General features: G+C 47.6%; 1 protein-coding gene across 14 annotated transcripts in view; it reads left to right on the top strand.

Moving 5' to 3' along the window:
- LOC121603551 (proteoglycan 4) overlaps positions 1-23,038 on the top strand; it is a 76,425-nt gene that overhangs the window by 22,690 nt on the left and 30,697 nt on the right. For 5 of the 14 annotated variants that reach the window (XM_041932437.1, XM_041932431.1, XM_041932439.1 and 2 more), the window contains exon 2: positions 17,094-17,630. In XM_041932437.1, coding sequence (XP_041788371.1) covers positions 17,579-17,630 — 52 coding nt within the window. In that variant the 5' untranslated portion in view covers positions 17,094-17,578. Of the gene's footprint in view, positions 1-16,576; positions 16,797-16,855; positions 16,979-17,093; positions 17,631-23,038 lie in introns of those variants that run through there. The other 9 variants (XM_041932428.1, XM_041932433.1, XM_041932436.1 and 6 more) reach the window with 7 other exon arrangements.

Here is a 23,038-nt window from a genome sequence, read left to right as displayed (position 1 = left end):
AGCTATCATGAAGGGATAAGAATTCGCCAATGAAGCATTTTTGAAGCCAATGTGTCTGAAAGAGTCTTAGGCCAGAGAGTTCGATCAAGTTCATCGTTTGCAGTCGTTTTGTCCCTCTAAAGCACGAAAAAACTTGTAATGAAAACAAACCGCGCTAACCCCGTTGGTGCGTCATAAAAGCTTTTCATTTTATTGCGTGTACGATGTGCCGAATTCATTACAATGCGCCGGAAATTATGCAGACGACACAGACGTGCCCACTAACTGCATCTGTCGCCGAAAACCGCAAAACCGGTGGCTTACACTTCACCCAGAACTCCCCATGTTCCACGTGCACAGGGACGAACTGAATGGAGGGAAAAAGATGGTTCATCCCATTCTACTCACATCCCCGCACACTAAAAAACACTACCGGCCCTGGTTAGCTCGTGGTTTCTGTTTGCTTTTTGCTGCACCTATCACATGCAAACGGACGGCAAAAAGTGTGAATACGAAATTCCAAAAAGGGGTGGCCCGGACAAGTCCGCGCGTGTGTGTGTGTGCGTTATGCGTCGGAGTGACGTCTGGCAGTGAACAGTGATAGCGGGAAACTTTTGACAGCGGGATGTGAACATGACGGCACCAGGTACCAGGCTATGCTCCCAGCACTCGCCTCGCCTGCCTATTCCCAATTCCCCAATCCGTGTGCGGAATGAGTTCTTCTGGCATGCGGACTGCAGCAAGCTGTCAGGCTCTCTTCCTGCATGACGCTTTAAAGCTCGCTGCGAAGCCTGGCCGACTCGTTTAACTGGCGGGAAAGTATCGCGTGAAGTTGGCATAAATTATTTATGAATAATTTCTAGCCTACGTCACACAGCCCGACACGTTCGCGTTTTGCGGTTTGAGCCGCCCGCCGTCTGCCGTTCACTCGTTTGCCTTTTTACTATTTTTAACCTTTCAGGGTGTGCGATAGAATGGATGGAAAGGTACAGAAAAAAAATCGTCCAAAAGCAGCTAAAACAAAGACAGCTGAAACAGGCGCTGCTACTGACAGAGGATACACTGCTTGCTGCTGGTCGGCATCTTTCGCTTACACGGCTAATATTTGGCACGAAACAAGCGACAAGCGTGTCCCGGCTACAAGCCAACAATCCGCTCGAACCACCCCCCGAGGGGGAGTGGATGTCTTTCGCCGTGCCAGACACACGATGCTGTCATGAGATCAGCGTAAGCTAGTAGGCGAATTTGGTCTACACGACGGCACGTACTCTTGCAGACGAGAGAGAGAGAGAAAGGAAAGAGCTCCCAAAAAACTCTGTGTTCTCTGTGCTCCAGCAGTCTAGTCGCATTCTTTACAAGCAGACGGAATGCTTAGAACGGGACAGTTATTTTTCAGTTGCATCACAGGACCAAACTGCAGTGCAGCGTTACACATCTTCGGTTGCATCAAAGCGTTAGAGGGGATTTTTTTTTTGTTGCGCTAATAAACTACCATTCTCAGTAGTAGAGTTGGTAGTTGAAACAACCCGACGGGAGGGATGTCGAGGAGCGACATAAAATCCCATTACGTCTGGAACAGTGAGCTGCTGCAAGATGGTTTAGTTCAGTGCGTGAACTAAAAAGAGCGGGTGAAAAGCTCCCGCTTTGAAGGGACAAAACTTCCTTCTTTCTTCTCTTTCTCCTTGCCGTTCATTACTTTTCAATCTTGGTCGCTTGCACTGTTTGCCAAAGTTTAAATCGACTTTAAAAACTTGTTTTACTTGCCTCTATTTCGGACAGGGAATGGAGCTGCTGGAACGGAAAACAGTGTTAGTGAAACGAGAGTGTATAAAAGCACAACAGCTACAAACCCAAACAGATGGCTACCTGGGAGCTAATGAGCTTTTTCGAGCTGTTTACACTACAGAGCTCTCGAGGCGACGCGGGCCATTCGTTGTTTCTTGGACGTTTAATTTGTACTTCCGAGAGGACACGCACACTGCAAGAGTTTAACGCAAAAATGCGGTACTTTCATGCAACTGCTCCAAGAAGTCTAATGCAACCGTCTCCAGGGTGAAGGATAATCAAGTTTTAAAATTGCATAAAGTCTCCTAATGAGTAAATAGCAACGAGAAAAATGCAACATAAATTGCAGTGAAAATAGGGATTCAGGTAGATAGTGTAAGCTACAGCAACAAAAAAAGAAGTAAGTTTACTACTTCATGTTGCTGCCCAGCCGTGATTACATTCTTGTTCGAGCTTAAGCTTCTGAAGCAAGGGGGAAGCGTGGATGTGGAATTTAGTTTCCCTGGGTTTTTTTTTGTTCTCCTAATTCCCTCCACTATGGAAGGGATTTGTGAAGGATTTGCTTTATACTACACCATTTTTTTCACATTTCTCAACGGCTTATTGCTCGCTGTTGAAAGGTTTGGTGAAAAGTCGTACCAGTTACCAGCTTCCCGATCGTTGGAAAATGTGGACTGTTGCTCATTTATCTGAAGCTTTATTGAAGCTTATTGGCAGCCAGTATTGTTTTTTTTTATTCTTCCCGTACTTCCTAAACCCACCCAAAAGCTAATGGACTATTTTATGGGACGGAACATGTTGCCGTATGTTGCTGGGGCTAATAAAATAAAAGCGCAAATGCGCTCGGTCACGTGTAAAACGGAGCACGCATGGAAAAGTGTATCCCATTTTTCATCATTCATCCCTGCACCGAAGGACGATCATTTATTTCTGCTTTATCGTACTCGCAGCATCGTTCGGATGTGTGTGTGTGGGGACACACATGCATGCTCCAACGTACGTTGGGAGTCGAAAAAAAATGGCTGAGCTTACTAATTTAGAAAAATATTACCATCAGCACAGCAAACTCGGCTAGCGCGAGGAAAAAGCGTTCGCTGTAAATCTCGGCGTGTGAGATATTTTTTTTATTTTTATTTTTTCATTGGGGCGTGCTGCATGAAAGGATAAAAATGATTGTGAAAAAAAACACGCACATACATTGGTGGCCTTATCCTTCTTCCGCGTGGCCACTGTAAAGTGGCAAACGAATCGCCTCGGCAAGCATCGAAAAGGGAACAAAATAAAACAAATGAATTCTGAATCCACGCACCCGGGGGGAAGCCTGGGGGGGAAAACACATGCCGTTCCTTTCTGTGCCCCTTTTTTTTTGGGTTGGCCTTTCTGGGTGCAAAATTTGTCCATTAATTTAATGACACCACAGCAATACAGCACCGCCGTAGCGCGAATCTAAACCAGCGTGCGAAGGGTTAAGGCTTTGGTGCTAAAATAAAACCGATGGGCCACACCGTGCCACACACACACACACACACACACACACAAACACTCCGGATGGGATGTGTGTGTGTGCACACTTTCTCCTCCTACGTGTTGGGATGGCGAGGAGAAGTTGTTGCCGTTTATTTTTGTCCCGTCCTGGTTCGTTTTTAACAACGAGCCATAATTAATAATTCGCATGTTTTCCCTTTTTTTGCGAGCGGGAAGACTCATATTCACATATTCGGCTGTGCAGGGAAACAGCTAACGCGAGAGAGGGTGTGAGTAAAATAATGCACAAACAAACAACCACTTCCACTTGAATGAAGCTTTATATTTGGGGTTGGTGAAAGGGAAGGCGAAGGAGGGGGTGTTGAGAAACAAAAAAAAAGAACAGTCGCACGGCTACAGCACCGCCTTCGACTGCCTTCGAACGATACAAAAAAGCGGAGTGTAAAAACAAGAGAGCGAGATTGCCGATCTTCTTTCATGTGTGTTCATCTACTGGCGGTGCTGTTATTCTTACGGTTTTCCACACGAGCGGAAAAACAAGCCATCCACTGCTTGTCCTCAAACCCGACTTCCTCCCCAATGTGCTTAAGTCCCGGGGAAAAGTCTTCTCGAGCAGTGTGGCCACGTGCCACAGCAATGCCGGAGCGAAAAGCACGTCAAACCGAATATAGATAAATAAAACGTAAAATAAAATAAACAAATGCAAACACTTGCAGCAGCCACTGTTGCTGATCGGTAGCGGGAAGGTGAAGCCAGGGGAAAGCGGGGGAAGCTGTGGTTTTGCGATGATAAAGTACTTGGGAAATAAAATAAAGCACACCCTTCCCTTCGGTAGCTTATCCCACCCAGCGGGAGCTTTTCATCGAAAAGTGCTGAGTTTGAGGGAGAGAGAAAGGAAAAAAAAACCTCACTCACCCTCCCGTGCACCCGTTATTTAGTGTACCGAGATGAGCAGCAGTCCGCCCTTAAAAATTGGTTTGGTTTTTCCCTCCACCGTGAATTATGCTCTCGTGCATGGTTCTGCTGCTGCTGCTGTACGTTTGTTCACTTTTGGGCGCTTATTGTGTTCGCTGAACGTGAAAACCCATGAATTGAATTCTCGGGACCGGGCTCGGGCCTCAACTCCTAGGACTGGCTCTGCTGGCGTACCCGCGGGTTAAGAGCGAGTTCCGTTTCGCGCATCACCTCAAAAGCTCTCGAAGCGAATGTTTTTTTCCCCGGGAAAAATATGTAGCATAAAAAAAAAATAACAACATACTGGAAATTGCGTGGCGTGGCGTAGCAGCGAGTTTGAGTGCTGTTGGTGCATAAAAATTTATGACTTATTTATTTATGCGATATGCACGAAGAGGTGAAAATACTTTCACACCCCCCCGACAGGTGGGACTGGCAGCGTCGCGTTTGTGCTAGGAGGTGGTGGGAACGAGGGATGAAATTTGAGGTTTGTGCTGAAGGTCAAATGTACGGGGTGAAGTGAATGTTTCCCCTTAGCGAGATGCGTGCTTGCGTTCGTTGCAACTGTGAAATTGAATTTGTTTGCAGTTTTGCTGTGGCATTTTTTTTCTATTGCAAATTATTTATTTATAATGAAGTGTGAAGCAAACAGCTCGACCTGATTGCACTTAACTGTAGAGTAGTGTACGCTCCAATGCACTCAGGCACAACTGTCGCTTTCCTGTCATCTCACCGAAGGAAGTGACACTTTAAACGATAGTTTAATTGATGCCTTTATGCGCGTCTCCTTTCGAGCACTCGTGTCTGGCCGGAAAATGTCAACCAACATTACATCATCTCCGGTCCGGCAGGACACACAAACCGTAAGCCGGCAACTGCCGCCGGCTTCCCATCTACACTTAATAAGCGTTTATTGTGTGGAAAACTGTTCGCCACATCTTTTGCTTTCGGCCATCCATTTTTCATCCAGCGGGCAGAGCATCATCTTCTAACGGAAAAAGCGTTTTCCGCCCTTTTCTTCGCTCGGAAGAGCCTTTCACCGAGATGGAGCCGTGGGATTTATGCCACGGGTTTTTATCATCGGATCATTCGTGTAAAGTTTTGCACTCGGTTGGAAAATTTCTGATCCAACCCACCGACCGACAAGTTATTGGAATCTTGTGCGCCCTTCCGGTTGACTGGCTTGAACTATTTCCCTTTTTGTTCCACTGAATTTCGGACACTCGCCCTGTCGAATTGTGGACACTCGGCAGCGCACTGTAAGCGAGTAAAAGTTTTCCACCGCCTCAGTACTGAGCGTGCACTGAAGCGTTTGTCACTAATGTTGGGGAGTGGGAAGAAAATTGCTATTTAAAATACGATCTCCCGCATAGAACATCGATTCAATCAATAGCGCAGGCACAGCTACTTTCCTTCGAGACTGATTCGAGCCTGATTTCATCTCTGCACCATTCCCGGGTGGTTTCGTTTCTTGCGATAAGATGACTTCCGTACTTGAAGATGTTTCGATGTCTTGCAGAGCAGGCCCCCGTGTCTCTTGATTTGCCGTTTTTCGCATTATCAACTTTTTGATATTTTCAATCATTTTCCTGTTACCCGCTCACCCTTCCCAGCAGCAAAAACCTCGGCACGTGAGGTGATAAGCGGGAAGGTGGCATCACAGAGCGGGAGAAGAAATAATGGAGGCAAAATCGTTTGATAAGAACCGCAAGCGAGTCAAGCCAATGCACGGGGAGGAGGATGCGAGATTGATACAAAAGTGGAACAAAGAATAGCAACGTCAAAAAGGAGAAGCTTTCTTCCTGCGTCAATCTGCTCGGTGCGAGCGAGGGAAAGCGTGTGCGCGCGGGAAGTTTCTATTTGCATTTCAGCTTGAAGCAAAGTTCCAATCCACACCACCGGCACCAGTTAGCAGGAAAGCAGTAGGAGGGAAGCGATTTGCATGGAACGGTCCCGTCGGGTCGGGCAGCTTCATTTCCGGCAGTGATGACACCGTTTCGATGGAAGGGCGAGCGAATTCGTGAAGCCATTCTGTTTACATCGATCCAGAGAAGCTTTGACACATGTGAACCGGCGATCCAGCTTTTCCGAAAAGGTGTACGTGCGTGTCTTCAGATCTGCTGCCGAGCTCCCGTTGGTCGCACTCGCCTCTCCGGCACTGGGCGTTTGATCATTCCTTCCGGAGAAGCTCGGTATTGAGTCACGTTGTTTTTCGCCTGCTTTTGTTCGGATCCCGCTCTGTGGGTGGTGTCTTCGGTGCGGAGCTAGTGAGAAAATCCTCGACAATCGTTTGCATTGAGCTTTTTTGCTCGGGGTCGTCGGGGTGCTACCGCGGTGTCAGGTGGGGCAGAGTGTGGACAAGTTGTCGCACAAGTTTAAATTCAATCTGTCGCTTTACGTCTAGACGGAGATGATGCCGTTCTTTCGCTGGATCTTCGGAAGTTGGCAGCGCGTGCGTGTGTGTGTGTGTGTCGATGGGGACGACCAGGAAATAGTTCATTTGTGGCGTCATCACACGTACCGACGGTCCGTCCGTTGCGCGTCCGTCTGTTCCACTTTCCGACCGGGTAATGGTGATTGACCGACCGGGGGTTGGTTGGGTTTAATTGAATTTTCACCCGCAAAGGACAGCCTTGCCGGAGGTGCTGGAATTGCACTCCCCGGGAATAATGGAAGTTTCTGTTCCTTTAGTGTTGGGGATGGGGGGGGGGGGGAGGGGGGCGACAAAAAGTTGCTCCGTCCACGTACACGACTAACGATCCGCCGATGGAATGAGAAAAGCAAGGAAGCTCCAACAACAAAAAACCCCGGTATAGAATTGTCATTGAAAGCACTTCCGGACAACTTCCAGACAACTTTCCACGGATGCGATGCATACGGCAAAGTTGCTGGTCGCTTGGCCCGGAGCTTTTCTTGTTTTTTTTATGTGTGTGTGTGTGTGTATATGAACTGCTACCGGATGGTATCGCAAATTGAACGGGATAGTTTTCTTTGTGCAGCAGTTCAGGTTTGCATTCTTGCGTGGATCTCGTTATATCCGTTCCATTCGACAAGATTGGCTTCTTGGGCGGGGAAGACGATGGGCAACTTCTTGCGATGGGCGACCGTACACCTGACAAAGTTTGCTGTTAGTCTGTCTGAATGAGACCACCCGCTCAAGTACGACATTGAACGAAACTATGCTCAGCACACAACACACAATACCCAAACACTCACCCAAGAAGTGTGAGGAACCGGGATGTCCTCGAGCGTTGGCCGTAGATCATTCCCCAAATTCCAGAACCATAGCAAAGCCCTTGTTTGTTGAGGTAATAAAACGGGCAATCGTTCGTTCGCCAGAAGCACTTCATCCCTACTGCTGCTGACTGCTTCTGACGTTTTATTACACTCGCAGCGGTCGTCGATCTTGTCCCGATTTCGTTCCCTCACTGCTGCCATCGTCGACCATTTGTCCTAATCAATAGCGGTGGCGTCGCCCGTCGCCCGTCGCCCAGTCGAGCCAGTGGCGAAGGTTTGCTGGGCCCGGGTGTTCGGGGTGCCTATTCGTTTTCATTAAATTGCTGCAATAAATTAAGATATTCTTGGTATATGGATAGGATTTACGCGTCGCCTAGTAGCGCGAGCGCCTTTCCAGGATTTTGGTGGGTTTTGGGATGATGGTGTCGGTAAGTCGGTGGTAAGCGGGGATCCTGGTTCTGAAATAAAGACCAGATTGTTTCTCCACCACTCGGTGCGGCGATGATGCATGACCGTATAGTTTCGTACCTTCTTCGGCTTTTGTGCCTCGTTTGTGCGCCTGGCTTCAGGGCCAGGTTAAAGATTGGTAACGGTATGGCGTTGCTAATCGCGCTAAAACATTGGGCAAAACACGGCTTTAATGAGGTGGAAGGTGACTGTGTTAACCTTGCACGGGATTTGCACACCGCTTCCTTACGCATTTCCGGTCAACTGCATTCCGATTGCACCCGTCGTCCACTGGTGCAACCGTTACGGTGCAATGGATACGCGATTGGATGGATGCGCATTGACTATTGCGTCCCACGAAGTACCAAGACTTGGTAATGTAACTGTTTTGAAACAATGTTTCGAGTGCGAGTTGAAGGATGCACCAATTTATGTAACATCCGACACTGCTTCATCGCGCAATAGCTTGAGAAGTTACTGACCTGGCAGGTGTCTGGGAGTAATGTAGGTTTACCCCGAATCAGTTATCTCCAGATAGTATCTTCCACTGCGAGAAAGTATCTCACAAAGGCCCTACAACTTTCGCCGACAAATCAAAGTCCAGCGCAAAGATTGATCGAGAGTCTACCGTATTTAACATAAACATTATCAGCCATCGACGTGCTAATAGGCAAATCTAAAGTGTGTGTGTGTAAAAAGCCGGCCACTTTCTTCTGACGCACCTCGTTCGGACCATTTTTCCCATGCTCCGCCCGGAGTACGATGACAAATATTCGAAAAATCCCCAAAAATTCCACCGGTATCGAGTGAAACCGATCGACACTTTCACCGCTTCTTGCCTTGTGTGCGCTGAGTTGCCACAGCGGCCGCAGGGAGCGAATGGGTCCGCAAAGCAACGCCAGCAAACGCCAGCGGTTGGACGGGGCGAGGAACAGCTACTACTGCTCGTACAACACTGGACCGAGCAAACGGACCGAAACCGAACCGGTCATGGACGGCGCGGAACGCTGTGTGTTCGACCGGGCTGCGTGTGTTCGAGGCATCTCACGCTGTATTTCGATCACTCGATGGCGGTCGGTCAGCTTGTGGTACGAAGCCACCTTGGAGTTCATTGTCAAGAGCACACACGCGCGCGCTCGCTGGTCGCTGAGCGGCGGATGATCCGCGGTCATCTGCCTCTCCTGTCTGCTCAGAGAGGAGTAGGTGTGCGAGTGAGACCGCGCACAGCAGGTTAATGCGAGATCCGATCCGATCGGTGTGGCGTTTCACTATCAATGTGTGTGTCTCGAAAGCTTTGCCTGGGTCGCCGCACTTTGTTTGCGTATGTGAGTAGCCCGGTCAGTGATGCACTGACGTTTGCATATCACTTGTCAGTGTCATTAGACGCGTTCGGAGTGGCGTGGCGTTCAATCGCGAGGCAATCGCTTCCCAAAAATAAGCAAAATGTCACGTACGATGATAATTTCGGCACTGTTGTGTGCGCTCAACAGGCGTTAACAAATTCGGGACAACAAATTCGGGGTCCTGGATCGTGACGAGCTCGATACCAAACGCATACACACACACACACGCACGACAGCACGTACGGTCGGAGGCAGTGTTTGAAGGTGTTTGATTTGAAACGAGCTTTCACTTCCATCGCTTCGTTTGGCCCAGGACAAGATGGCGCTCTTGTGTTGAAGACCGCTCTGCTCCGCGCTGACGCTTGTCACAGGGCGACATTTTAATGAATCATGACGGCAGCACCGGGTAGTGGTGTTCGCACCGTGGGTGGCAGGCACATTCTAATGATGAATTCTTTTCGCTCCAGAATTGGATTATACTTGACGCCGCTGTCCGGGCTGTGCTCGCTCCGCTGACTCGTGATGGAGCGTGTTATCGGGATCGTTATTTTTAAAACGCATTCGCCCCCGTCCGGTACGCCCGGGTCGTGAGTGGAGGATGTAATTGAGTTTGGCTGTCAATCTCAATTCAATGCATCCGCACACTCTACCCATCCTCGCGAGGTATCGAATTAGACAAGAAGAGCGTAAAATGGAAACAAAAAAGAACAAGTACCCATACACAGCATCCGGAAGCTCAATGGGGCTGCATGAAGCTGTTCCGTATTCTGCCGGCGAACGAAACCGTTTCCGTTCGTTTCCGGCTCCGGTGAAGGTGGAGCTCACCAATCTTTGACGGTTCGGTGAAGAGGTCCTCACGGGAGAGTTTCCCCCGGCTTGCTATTCTGGTAGCGCGGCACGCGATGCTGCAATCGTTTTGCAATGTTCACATGGCACACATACACGTCGTCAGTGTATGCTGCACTTCCGGGCGGAGAAGAAGGCTTAGCGTGCCAGCTGGGTGCACGGTATCACGGGATCGCTGGAGTGCCCTCTCCACCGTAAGTGGCATTTCAACGGGAAATAGTTTATTTATTTCTCTCTTCTTGCTGCGGGACCACGCCGCGTTCCGGGTGTCCCGATGCACTCCGGCGCTGGAGTTTCCCGTTTTGCGCACGGGGCATATTAATGTACCCGGTCGTTGTGGCGCTCGTGCTCGGATCGACACATTTCGGCGATGGCAATACCAGAAGTCAGAATACAATTGCATTGCGAACAATGGCGCAAGGGATCGAATCGGTTTCGGGGTGTGTTCCTGTTTGGAATTGCGATGTTTGGAGTGGTTGGAGTTGAAGTGTAGCGCATCGGGAAGTGTAGCGATGGTAATGTATAATTGATAGACTGCTGGAATTGCTGGCGGTGAAGTCTGCAATTTTTTTGAACCGATGCAGACGGGGATATTGTTAGCATTTGTGACGGTATTTGAAACGCATTTTAAATAATAGCGAGCGTGTGGCATTGCGTGCGGTTGAAGCTATTTGAAAATGTATGCTCAATTTTGTGCTTGAAGTATTAGTTTTCAGCTGAACTGTTTTATATGTTAAAGAAATGCGGCCTGTTCCGAGCTAAGTGTGCAGTGAAATAGCTTTATCTGCATACTCCGACTCTACCCGATTCGTATCTATCATCCCGTGACAATGCTAAGTAGACCGAACCTCCGCAAACCGAAACCGAAAAACACTCTATCATGACCCAAAACAAACCCACCATACTAATTGGTATCCACTCGGTATCGCAACGACCCTAAAGCATCCTTCCTCCGTTTGCTCCACTTATCTACTCCGCTGGTCAGTATTCGATGTTCGACACATCCACAGCGGTTCCCAAAAGTCAAAAATGCGCCCCATTTGGCGTCCTCGTAACGTTGCTGCGATGAATAATGCTAAGAATGATAAAGCTGGCAGGACTTTCTGCCCTCTCATCGCTCTCTTTCTGCTGCGATCCTGCTTTACTATACCTCACGGCGTAACGTGTAAGACAGCAATAGAAAAAGTCCGCTACATCTCATCGCTTCCCAAGCCGTTTCCCGTTTCCCGCTGGCGTCGGTGACTGCGGACAAACTGCTCCGCCTTCCAAAAGCTAGAGGCCCTGGGTCTTAAACTAATTTGCATGTGATTATCATTCGAGCAACTGCGAGAGAGAGAGCGCCGGCAGCGAAAAAGCTCACGTCCGACAACGCGACAACGCAAATAATGCAAATACAGCAAAAAGAAGGTCGCGAGAGAGAAGGAGAGAAAGTGAAGAGGGAGCTTTTTTTTTGGGTTCATGCATTTGAAGTAAAATATACATACTACACGCGAAAGTTTACCCCATTCGGGAATGAGGATGATGGGGTTCAGGGAGTGGTGTATGTATGTGTGTACATTTTGTGTGTTACCGGTCTTCTTTTTGTAAAGGGCGACAACGGTGAGATCGGTGCTTCTATTTTTTCGCTGTTGTGCGGTTATGTTTTTGTGGGAAAAGAATCTCTGCCTGCAGGGCAGCTCCGTTCAAGGTTGGATGGTCCATGGGAAGAAACTTTGCCGTCTTGCAGGGAGCGGGTGTTAGAGAAGATATTTCTGCTTAGAAGCCGGAGCAAGGAGCAGTGAGAGCCTGGAATGTTATCATAATAGTATTCAGCGCCGGGGGTTGAAGCCCTTTTCTTCCTGCGTGTGCACGTGTGCACGGAAGATGTAGGACCTAATGCCTTGGAGAAACCGACAGTCTTTAGTACCGCACAAGCGGAGTGCTGTTTCATCATAATCCTGGTTTAAATTTGTACTGTTTTGTGTGCACACACACACACATACACACGCACGTGGACTCAAAATTGACGTAGTCTCGGCGATGATAGGAATTGAAGAAAGCAGCTTTGAGCGGTTGTGCTTATTCCAGTTCGCTTTTGAATAAAAAATTACTTCGAGATGAAAAAAGGAACGCCAACCTAGGGCTAGAGCCTTTTGTCAGACGCTCCCCTGGTACGATATTGCATTTGCAAGGGGCGAAGCGTCTATATTTAGCTCCCGTTCGTTCGGAGCATTCTTATTGCCCAGGTGCTGAAGCGATATAACTGGCAGGCTATTTTTTTCATTATTTCATTTGGTGTGGAAAAGAAAGAATGCAAAACAAAACCACGCAAAAATCACACCAGAAGCCAATTTTTAAAACCACCCTCCGAGTGGAATGCTACCAGCAACTATGGCAATCGCTCGCAACAGCATTCTTGGCGCTGTTCCATTCCCCTTTTTATTTTGATAACATTTTGCATATTTAGGCCTGGACCGTAGGTTGATCAATTTGAATAATGCTGCGCCGTGTCAGCAGTGTCTCTTCCCTCCCCAATGTGGAACAGTATTCGCCCACGGCAAGTGCGCACCACGATCGCGTACTGTGAATTTAGCGGTGTAAGGGAAAATTAATTTTACCTAAAAAATGCTTACGAAGCTTCCTGTGGGAAGATGGACGCGTAATTGTAATAAATATTTCATCTTAGGGGAGTTAATTTTGCAACTTCTCTAAGGAGCTATTCGATCGGGAAAATGACAATATGAGCAGGTGTAAAACAACTAGCACAATTTTAGTTTTTTTTTTTAAAGTTTGCTGTTTGTTGTTACTTTTTCCAGCTAAATATTCATCGTAAAAGACTCGGGCCAAAATGTCCAGCGCCAGAAATGGACATCGTTAAATGAAATGTACCACCAGGAACGTCTTCCCCGGCAGCATCCATTTTCGTGCACCCAATTTTGGGCGCTGAGAAGTTATTTATCGATCCGGAAGCACATCGTTTGCTTTGATGATCGAACCAAGGAAATGGCTTTCTAATATTAAACCTACCGACCGTTCTAGATCACCGGTTCGAGGGCGAAAATGGCTTTGAGGAGGGGGAGTTTTTTTGTTACGTCCTTCCCCATTTTTATTTTCCCTTTATTTTGTCTGCCAAATGCGGCAAATACAAATGGAAAACTCTGTGCGACGCGGTACGGCGTTAACCATTTTATCATTAGGACACTGGTGTGGCGCGCGCGTCCTTTCACCTTTTTCAGGTTGAGTTGAAGGAGACTTTTATTTTGTCTGCCTGCACCCACCGGCGGTCCAAAATTTCCGCGTTCTCGTTCCTGACTTTTGACACAATTTTGAAATGGTTTTCGTTGAAGGAATGGAAGGGAGTTTTTTGTCTTTTTTTTTCATTTTTTTTCGATTAGGAAATTTTCTTCTAATTTAAATAATTTGCGACCGGAATGTGCGCTGAAGGATAAAGAGCGAAAAAGAAAGAAAAGACATTCAAATTACGAAAAAAAAGCGCAACTTCACCCACACACTGCCGATACAGCGCTCAGGGGAAAAAAGAGAGCAAATGCCGAGCGCAGTGTGGAAATGGGAAAATTTTCAACTTGACCGTCACGCACCGTCGGTTGCGTGAACTTTACCGGCTTTTTTGTTTTTTTTTTTTTTTGTTTTTCACTGCGAACGAGAAACAAAAGCGAACCTGACCAGCGCCGGTTGGTTCGGTGGGCTTTATAAATTTACATCCGCCAAAAAAGCCCCGTTTTCCTGCGAGGCTGGCCTTTTTGGGATGGTTGGTTTTGTTTTTGTGTAAACTATTTCCTTTTATTTTTGCCAAACAAATTCACCCCATTTAGTGGAGGCAAGAAGGGAACGATTTTACGTATGGGGGGGGGGGGGGGGGACTACAACAGTGGGAAGCAAATATTAGAACCGGCCCATTCTGTTTTATCTCCAATTCAATAAACGGTGAGGTGCCCTTTAGCAGAGCAACGGCTTGTGGAAGGTTTTTTGTAAGGGAAGCAAAGGAGAATGGTTCTGTATCAGGGAGGATTGGAGTAAGGGATCATATTGTAGTAAAATGTGGTCAAATAAAGGATAAAAATGGACCCCGGTGGAAGATGAATTGAGCTTATTATGATTCCTACGACGGTTGGTGGTTTACGAGTTGTGCAACCGTTTTATTATGGTATTTTGCAAATCACTTGCATAAGGAGAATTAAAGCATAAAAATTATGTCAGTAGGCATACAATTCTAAAACTAAAACATTCAATTTCAAGCAGAATTTCAAGTGAATCTCGTCGAACAATTCTGAACAATCGTTGTCGATATCTGCACGAGGCATTTTCATGTAAATTTCACTTTATTCTTCCAACGAAAGTTTCTCCTTAAGGGAAAAGTCCATTCTATTCCAACAATAAAATGACAATGTTTCAAATGAATTGAAACAAATTTGCTCTTATCATTCGTACCCAGAAGCAGCATCGTCAATTGACTGACGTTGATTATCCTGGAAATGTATTTTTACCCCAACTGCAGCGGAATTGGTGATAATCATCACAAAAAGGGGATTTTTTATTTCGAAACGGCACTGGATTTTTCCGCTCCTTTCCGAGAGCGATTAACATCTCCAGTTGACCATTTCATGCTCATCGTTTCCACCCGATTGTGGATCGTTCCTTCCTTACTGGCCCCTGAATGGGTGGAAAAAGAACTGACCAAAGAATGCCCTGCAGCAAGTCTCCAGTCCCACGATGAAGTGTTGCTAGAGCTAGAATGGGAGGTAGTTTTTTTATCGTTGTGTGTGTGTGTGCTTCCACTCATACCCGTCCGATAAGAGCGGGCCGATAAAAATGTGTCATCCGTTCGACACCGGAGCCGGAAACCCCGGGAGGCAAAGCGCTTTCAAAAGCTTTGAGGTTAGGGATTGTGAACCGATCTGCAAATCTGCTTTCTTCACTTCTGCTCACGCTTTACCGAGAAATCATAGAGAGATGGAGAGAGAGAGAGAAAGAGAGGAGTCCGCATGATGATGGTGGTTTTCACACGTTCTTTTGCTTCCGTGTCGGCAGTATCATCGTCATCATTTCCGGTGCTCTCTGACTCCCCGGCTAGCAAACAACAACATCAACGAATCGGAAAAGAAAGATAAAAAAACGGTCCTTACGCCCATTGCTGATGCCATCGCTTGGTTGGTATTATTCGGCAATCAATTGCCTAAAAAATGGTCTTTTTTCTATTAGTTTGGGTTGTTTGGCCTCCCGCTTCTGCCATGCCACAGTTTTTGACACAGTGTGTGTGTGTCCAAGGGCCGCCGGTCATCGGTTTGAAGTGCCTTTTTCCGGTGTTGGAAAATAGAAGCGCCTCCAGGCACAAACACACACAAGCCGAAATAGGCCATTTATTATTTTTGTTTTTTTTTCGCCAGCCTCGACAGTTCTTACTACTCTTACCGCTCTCGAACGGCTTGAGAAGATGGACAGGGGAGGGCTTTTTCTGTAACGGTAATCGTACGCGTCCAGCACACACCGTTAGGTCTGTCCGGTCTGGGTAGAATCGATGGGTTTTTCCCCTTTTTTTTGCTTTACTGTTTCTCTTAGCCACTCGACTGTTTCGGAGCGCACTTCTTTGGAGAACACTGCTTTCAAGCTTACTTCTAAGTGTTGGGACGGGGGGACTGCTTTTTGACATACTCGGGGGAAATAATGATAAACTTCCGGCGTAGCAATCATCATCGGCAAGAGCTATGACAGGCCGGCAAAAGAAACATCCGGCCGGTTCAAAGTATCAGAAACGATCGATTTTTTGTCTATCCTACAATTTTCCTATGCACTTGAAGAAAGCTCTCGAGGGAGAGAGAGATGCAGAGGTACATTAAGTACTTCAGCTCAAGCATATATTTCCCTGCTACGATGAAAGCTCTCCGAGGGTGAGCCTGAAGTACCGCTCAAGAAGTAAAACAAAGAAGAGGCAAACAAGTTTCTGGCCGTGTGGCGGTCTAATCAATCATTTCCTGTCCTGGGGCTCCTATCAGGAACTTTCACAACCCGGCACAAAACGAGCTCGGGGAGAGGCGAAAACGTAGTCATCATACGAGCACACGACGCCCCATTAGATGATCGGGAAAGATGAGATGAGTCTGCAGGTTAAATCACACATTCAAAAGTACGATTATTGTATGCTGCTATTTTCTATGACTATAATTTGGCACTTGACTAGGCTCTCCCTCCCAACAAAAACGGAAACTATCGGGCCCGAGTCACCCGACCTCTTTGGGCTTCATCAGGAGTGAGTGAGGAGGAGTGAGGCATCACTTGAAACAGCTGAAAATGCATCTTGGAGATATGTTACTCGTGTTCCGGTTGATTACTGCATCCTAAACGAAAGTCCGGCAATATTACAGCCGGATCTACCGCACCGGTTTTACGAGACCACGAGACGATGAACCCCGATGTGCAGACCGGATTCGTTAGCAAACGCTCCGTGCCGGTGCGTCTCTATCCGCCATGTTGAGTAATCGCCATTGGCGACCTCGCCAGTCGTCAGTGAGCGCTCGTACGCATCGGATCAATCGTAGTGTGCTTTTTAGTGTGTGTGTTGTTGATCGTGCAGTGTCGCAACTGTCAACTGATGTAAAAATCTACGTAGTGACGAAATCGGGAATGGAAAGAATACCAATGCTAATGAGTAAAGGTTGTGACCTAGTTTTTGTTGTAAAATCCTCGGCTTTCATGAAACTGATGTGCTTTTTCAAGCAAAGAGTTGTAATTGTTGACGCTTCAACTAATATGAATCTTGTTATGTTTTCTTCGTTTCCTTTCAGTTTCTTCCGTGAGTTGAGTCTTGAGGCACAAAAGAGAGAGAGAGAGAGGTGTGAAAAGTGAAAATACTGTGCAGCGGCATCGTGCTTGGGGTTCCGGCCTCACGAAGAATATCTATGCAAATTGTATACGCGCGCACAAACGTTTCTGCATAAAGATTGAAAGAGAAAGAGCGTGTGTGTGTATGTTTGAGCAAAACAGTTTGGTGAAATTTTGTTTCCTTTTCTTTACATTTTGCAGTCTTCAGAAATATTGGAGGAAAATCTATAGTGTATGAGTTATTCCTGAAAGTGATGAAATAGGTGTCGACAAGCAATCAGTGTAGTGTATTGTATTGGTTCCTGTGCGCCAGTACCACAACCAAGAAGCAGTGTCAAGCAAGTGATATGACAAGTGTATCCGCGCGTGAAAAGTCATTGTGCGTGGTATAAAAACGTCAAAAAAACGCTTCACATTCCGACACCTGACGAATGTGAATCTTTGAGTTGTGTTCGTCTTACAGCAGAAGATTTGTTGCTGGAGGCACTAGGCCCCATTCATAAAAGCTTCTAGTAGGAATAAAAAGGCGTTTGACATCAAACAAATTCCAGTGCCCAGCGCGTGGTGGAGTAGGAGTTGTACGCCGAAACAACTCAACACATCCGGTTGTCATCAGCACCGGCCGGAAACCGTTCCAACCAACCATCCCCAGCCAGCCGACAGAAACCTACCAACACATCCACAAGATGAATGGTTTCCGAGTGCTCAATTTTGCACTGTTCGCGTTCTGCTTTCTCTGTGAGTAAACGGACCAATTTTATTTCTTCCTTCTCCCCTCCCCTTTCAACCCTCTCCTACGGGCACCCCTGTTCCTGTGTAATCCTGTGAGGAGGGAGGTCTATCCCCAAAATTCCTGGACACTGGAAAGTTGTCCACGCAGAGAGAGCTGTTCCAGACCGCCGGCGAGGCTTGCGTTGACTTGGTTTTGTGAAGCACAAATCCTCGCCAACAGAACATCCTCGCTTGCAGCTGTGGCCCGCTGGTTCCCGCTGGATCCGATCCGGATTTGAGTCCTTCCTTCTTCCCTCGGCTACAGTAGAGTGTGCTGCAACGATCCTTCCCTTTTCCTGCCTTTGCAACATCCCACCTCACGAGCGGTTGGGACAGTTTTGGCTGTCGGTGATGGTTTTTGTGTGTACTGGTTGTGTGGGCCCAATGCTGGGTGGATTGCACACTGCTGCCTTGGTGCTCGAGAATGTTGCGTGTGAAGTATTGTCTTCGGAAGCAGTGACGTTCCGCACCAGCACTCACAGGCACATACAAACTCACCGTCTTCCTGCTTCCTGTTGAACCATTGCTTCCTGCACCACCATTGCATTCCACTCCACTGCTTCTGCCTGCACCAACGGCTCCGAAGGGCTGTGCGCTAACAATGGGATGGGTTTTTTGCTTTTTTTTTGCCACCGAAGCGAATCTGGTGTTCCTGTGCACTTGATTTAGTCTGTGCTTTTCTAACCTTAATCCTTTACGAGGCCCGGCAAAAGGACAAAGAGCTTTCAGGGGGGTTTGGGGGTTCCACTAACCAGTAAGCTTTCCGGTTTTCCTTTTACGTTTGCTGTCTGATTTTGCGTACTTACACACCCACACACCCACCCACACACACTCACTAGCTCTGGAACACACACATTACAGCACTCCGGCGGCCGCAGTGAGACGCGTGACCGCGCAGCGTTTGTGTGTGCTCACGCCTTTCTCCCACACACCGCTCCAGGAAACTAACTGCACTTTCGCTGCACTTTGCACTTACACCAATTTACCATGCCTTTCGAATTTGCAAAATGTCGCGTGTGTGTGTTTGCTTGCACTTCACATCTGGGGGGGGTTTTGTGTTCGTCCCGCACATTGTTTGCGATGTTTCACAGCTTCACACAGCGGCACTGCAAGAGGAAAACATTGCAGAAGGGCCCAATATGTGACGCGCATGGTGTTTTTTTTCTTTCTTCAAATTCTCTGTGATGTTGTTTCGCAGCATCCCGCACTGATTCGTTACCCTTCTCTTCACGTCCACCGATTTCAGGCATCAAACAGGCAGGGATTCCGCACCAACCGACGTCATTGCCATTTTATGCCGGCTCCCTATCAAAGCCCCTCCTTTTGGTGTATGCATTTTGCCGTAGCCGTACGCCTTTTGTGCGGCGTCTTCTCACTGTTTTGTGTTTTCCACTCACTTGGTTTTGGCGTGACATCTGGCGTGGAATGGAATAAAGATTGGCCATTTGTTCTGTTTCGCTCGGTTGATTCTTTCATCGTGCTCGTCCGGCCCGTTTACGTCTTGGCAGTGACTTATCTTGAAAGGGGGAAAAATGAGAAAAGCAAGACTTTGTGACATTTCCCGTAATGCAACTCCTCCAGCTCTCGAATGCTGTCTGCTGTTTGCGTTATACGTTTGCTTGGGATGAAAAATAGAGCTTTTTCTAGATGAAAAATGATGCTCCAGCAGAGGACGTTTTTGTTTAAATTGCCATTCTGGGTGTTTAAAATCAGAGGTTTTTATTATATTTTTTATTAAATTGATTAGAATGTATTCCTAGAAGGGTTTGAAAGCATTCATATGCTACGGTTGCCAGTCACTTCGAACTGTCAATGTATTCATTTTATTGGCTTCTCGATGTTAGCTACCATTATTGTTAATTATTGTTGCTGTAACCACAATTACTTTCTTTAAAATGGTTCAATTATCACAGAAATTTCCTATCTCAATGCGGTATGATTTTGTTCACAAACTGTCTAACAAATTCTCTTACCGAGAGGCTCACACAAACAAACTAACTAGAAAGCGGCACCCCAAACCACCCACTCCCATGTGCTGCGTGTTGTTTTCAAGTACAGCCGGGCACATTGCAACAACGCACACTCTCACACACGTAGGCATTAATGAACCACACCGATGCCCTTTGCCGATGCACCCGGCAGCCTACGCAAAGTCGGGCAAAGTTGGCGCGGTTTTGTCGGATTCCGTTCCCACCCGAATGATGTGTGGTCACCGTCACGCGCAAAGTGCATTGGCGCTAACCTTCGGCGGCCTTGTGCGGTTCGCACCGCTTCCATCTCCCCTAATGTAAGATTAATTAAGACTGGCTGACCTGGCTGTGGCTGGCTTTGAGACCAAGAGCACGCAAAACTGTGCATGTGATCTGTGATGCGTACGCAGCACTAGGGATGCAATACGGTCAGAATTGGGAATTGGAGAGCAATCGGAGAGTGATGAAATGAGTAGCTTTTTAGACTATCTCAATCATAGACAAGGAAGGGGCAAACGCACCGGAGGAAACTTTAACGATTTAAAACCCATTTTACAAAAAGTGCATTAAATCATTGGACGGTAAAGTTTGTTGTGTTATTGTCTATTGCGATGTAGCGTTTTATCGATTCCATCCAACCGGAGCGAATGAACCATTGAAATGAGTCCTGTGCCTTGGCATTGCTGGAGCAGGACGCCCGAACCTTAAATCACGCTTTAGTTGCTACTGCTGCCTGCTACTTGGGCGCTTTATCGAGCGTAAAGCGGCGCTGCTTTGCAGTTCCATCTTTCAGCTTCACCCAGTGCGCGCATTGCAATACATGATAGTGATCGGGAGGAGCGGGAGACCGATTCGCAATAACCATTTGCATAGCCATTAAACCTAGATCGACTAAGCACCGTTGGCTTGGAAGCGTTACGCGAAAGGAACGTTTTTCTTTCATTCTTCCCTTTAAACTCCAACTCAACCCAACGGCTCCCCATCCTTACGCTCGTTACGACATCACAGTGGTCACCGGTTGGGTCGGTTCTGGTTGTGTTGGTGCTTTTGTCCCCGCGTTCCTCGCCCGGTGTGCCTTTTCTGTAGCCTTGCTTTGTGGGCTCAATCCATAGAATAACATTTTCATTACATTCGCGACTAGAAGCTCGTGTTCACTCGCAACCAAGAGTAATAGAGCGCATGTTTGTGTGTGTGTGTTTTGAAACCCATCCCGGCGGATGTGAATTGATTCTATTTTTCCGTTTACCGCTTCTGCAGCTCGTGTGCTTCATTGGAGCGGTCAGTGGAGCGCTACACATGAAGACAAATGGCTGGCAATCCGTTCGAGAGCAAAAAAAAAGGAATAAAAACAAACACAGCGGAGCGCATTCCGTCCATCACCAGCAGATGGGGAGACCACCCGCCTCGAGGGTTGCTGGAGACGGTTTTACGAATGATTTTCCCATGGCTTTGCTATCGAGCATAAATTACCTCACCATTTACGATCGGTCCTACTGCTTTGCTGTGGCCACCGGGCAGCGAATGCGTTAGCGGTGGAGGGTTTGAAAATCGATAAACTTAAATTTACATCCATTTGACGTTCGGTAGAAACGGGCGCGGGATTCACTTTCGCCTTCCTTTGCCTGTGACACCTTGCGGCGGTGCTTTTATGGGACTGATCCTAATCCAAACAGGCATTATTTCGCTGACTCGAAGGTCACCATGGCTACCAGCGCTTCAGTTGGCGCTTGGGTTGCGAAAGTAGCAACAGTTTCTCAAACGTTTGCTTCCCACCCGGTCCGGGGGTAGGTTATAGTTGGGTGCTTCCGAAAACGGAATCCGAATCCGCGATACGACCACTTTCGAGCTTCATTGCTGTTGCATCAAACGCTCCGGTGTCATACGAGAGCGCTCCGTCGAGTGGATCCCTCCGCAGTCGAGTTTGCGGTGCGCTTCGAGCGCCGTAATGGGGAGCTCTTAGTGTGCCAATAAGCGGCAATCATTGATGGCTAAGTGAAGGAGATGTGTAGATTTGAGAAGGGTAAAAGCCTTGGTGACAACAGGCCACCAAGTTGGCGGTTTCATCCATTACAAGTTTCTCGTACCAGGTGGACCGAACGCTCCTCCGATCGGAATGCATTCGATACGATGGCGGTAACGTCTAGTGATGGTACTAGAATCCGGGTGTAGTGTCAAGGCCAATGAAATGGTTACCTAGAAGTAATTAGCATGTACATTATTCTAATAATGTATTTCCTTTCTGTTTAGTAGATCACACACCTACAGCTTGTTACGTGCGCACGGCACGAGGCTACTTACACATTCGATCCGACCCGAGAGGTTAGTCCGGTCCTGCCAGAGTCAGAGGTTATCATACAGTCCACCATCTTGAACGCAACAGTGTATACGCTCGCAGCTTACAATGTGTGTGTTCGATAGCTACGCTATACGTATACTAAGCGTATACTAAGCGCCTCATACGATCGTTCACGAGTGTGGTGCGTTGTGCGCGAGCGAGACCTTCAGCTAGTTTTACTTTCATTACCAACTCGCGTACAATTGGGAACTGGGTGAGAGATCAACTGACTGTTGCTGGTGTAACTACACCGCCGCACAATGCTGTTGCCGTATGTGCAATGCTGCAGGTTCGCCCCCGTTGGGGTGGGTTTTGATTGAAGATCTCTATCACCGTGTGCGTGCAATGTAACCGAAAGGGAAAACGAAATTATTTAACGCAAGCTCGTTTTGCTTTGTGGATGCTTTTTCTTCTTCTTTCTTTTCGCTATGTTTGCTAATGAAGCTCGCAGGCATTATACACATATCTATTGAGCCTGTACACGCATGGCGGGTGGCTGGGGCCACAGCTTTGGTGTGGTATGGCAATGCGATTGTTATGAATTTCGCGTCAAGATCCTCTCTATACGCGCGCACAGTGTCTTCCGTGGCCGTACATCGACCGGATGAAATGAAAGTCACTTGAGTGGCTGCACGTGTGAGCATGGCGGCCAATGAAAGTGACGCCCCAGATACGGTCAGGTGTGATTGTACTCGCGCTGGTGGCCTTTCACTACTCGTCGCCCCGCCTGTCGTTTGATACGGCGATCGTGCAGCGGAGTCTGCGCTGATTATGAAAAGCAAAAACAAAAACCATATTATCCAGGATTGATGGGAAAGGTAAGTGCACTCATTTCCCTTTCAATTTTCCGCGCCCGGTACAGTGAGTGGTTTAATTCGTCCGTCGCTTCGACCTCCGGTCGGGAGGAGTTGGCAGTTGATCGCTGGCAGTTGAGGCACGGTTTTTATAGCTCCCGGTCATCCCCATTGGGTAGAGACACACTAACTTGGAAGCGTTGCACAATTGCCGCGCATTGCACTTGGCTGAGCTGGGTGGAGAAAACAACATTCACTTTTTTGTTCCTTCACAGC

The sequence above is a fragment of the Anopheles merus genome, chromosome 2R, assembly GCF_017562075.2.
Source record: "Anopheles merus strain MAF chromosome 2R, AmerM5.1, whole genome shotgun sequence".
In the NCBI taxonomy this organism is placed as follows: domain Eukaryota; kingdom Metazoa; phylum Arthropoda; class Insecta; order Diptera; family Culicidae; genus Anopheles; species Anopheles merus.
This window is presented reverse-complemented; position numbering and strand designations above follow the sequence as displayed.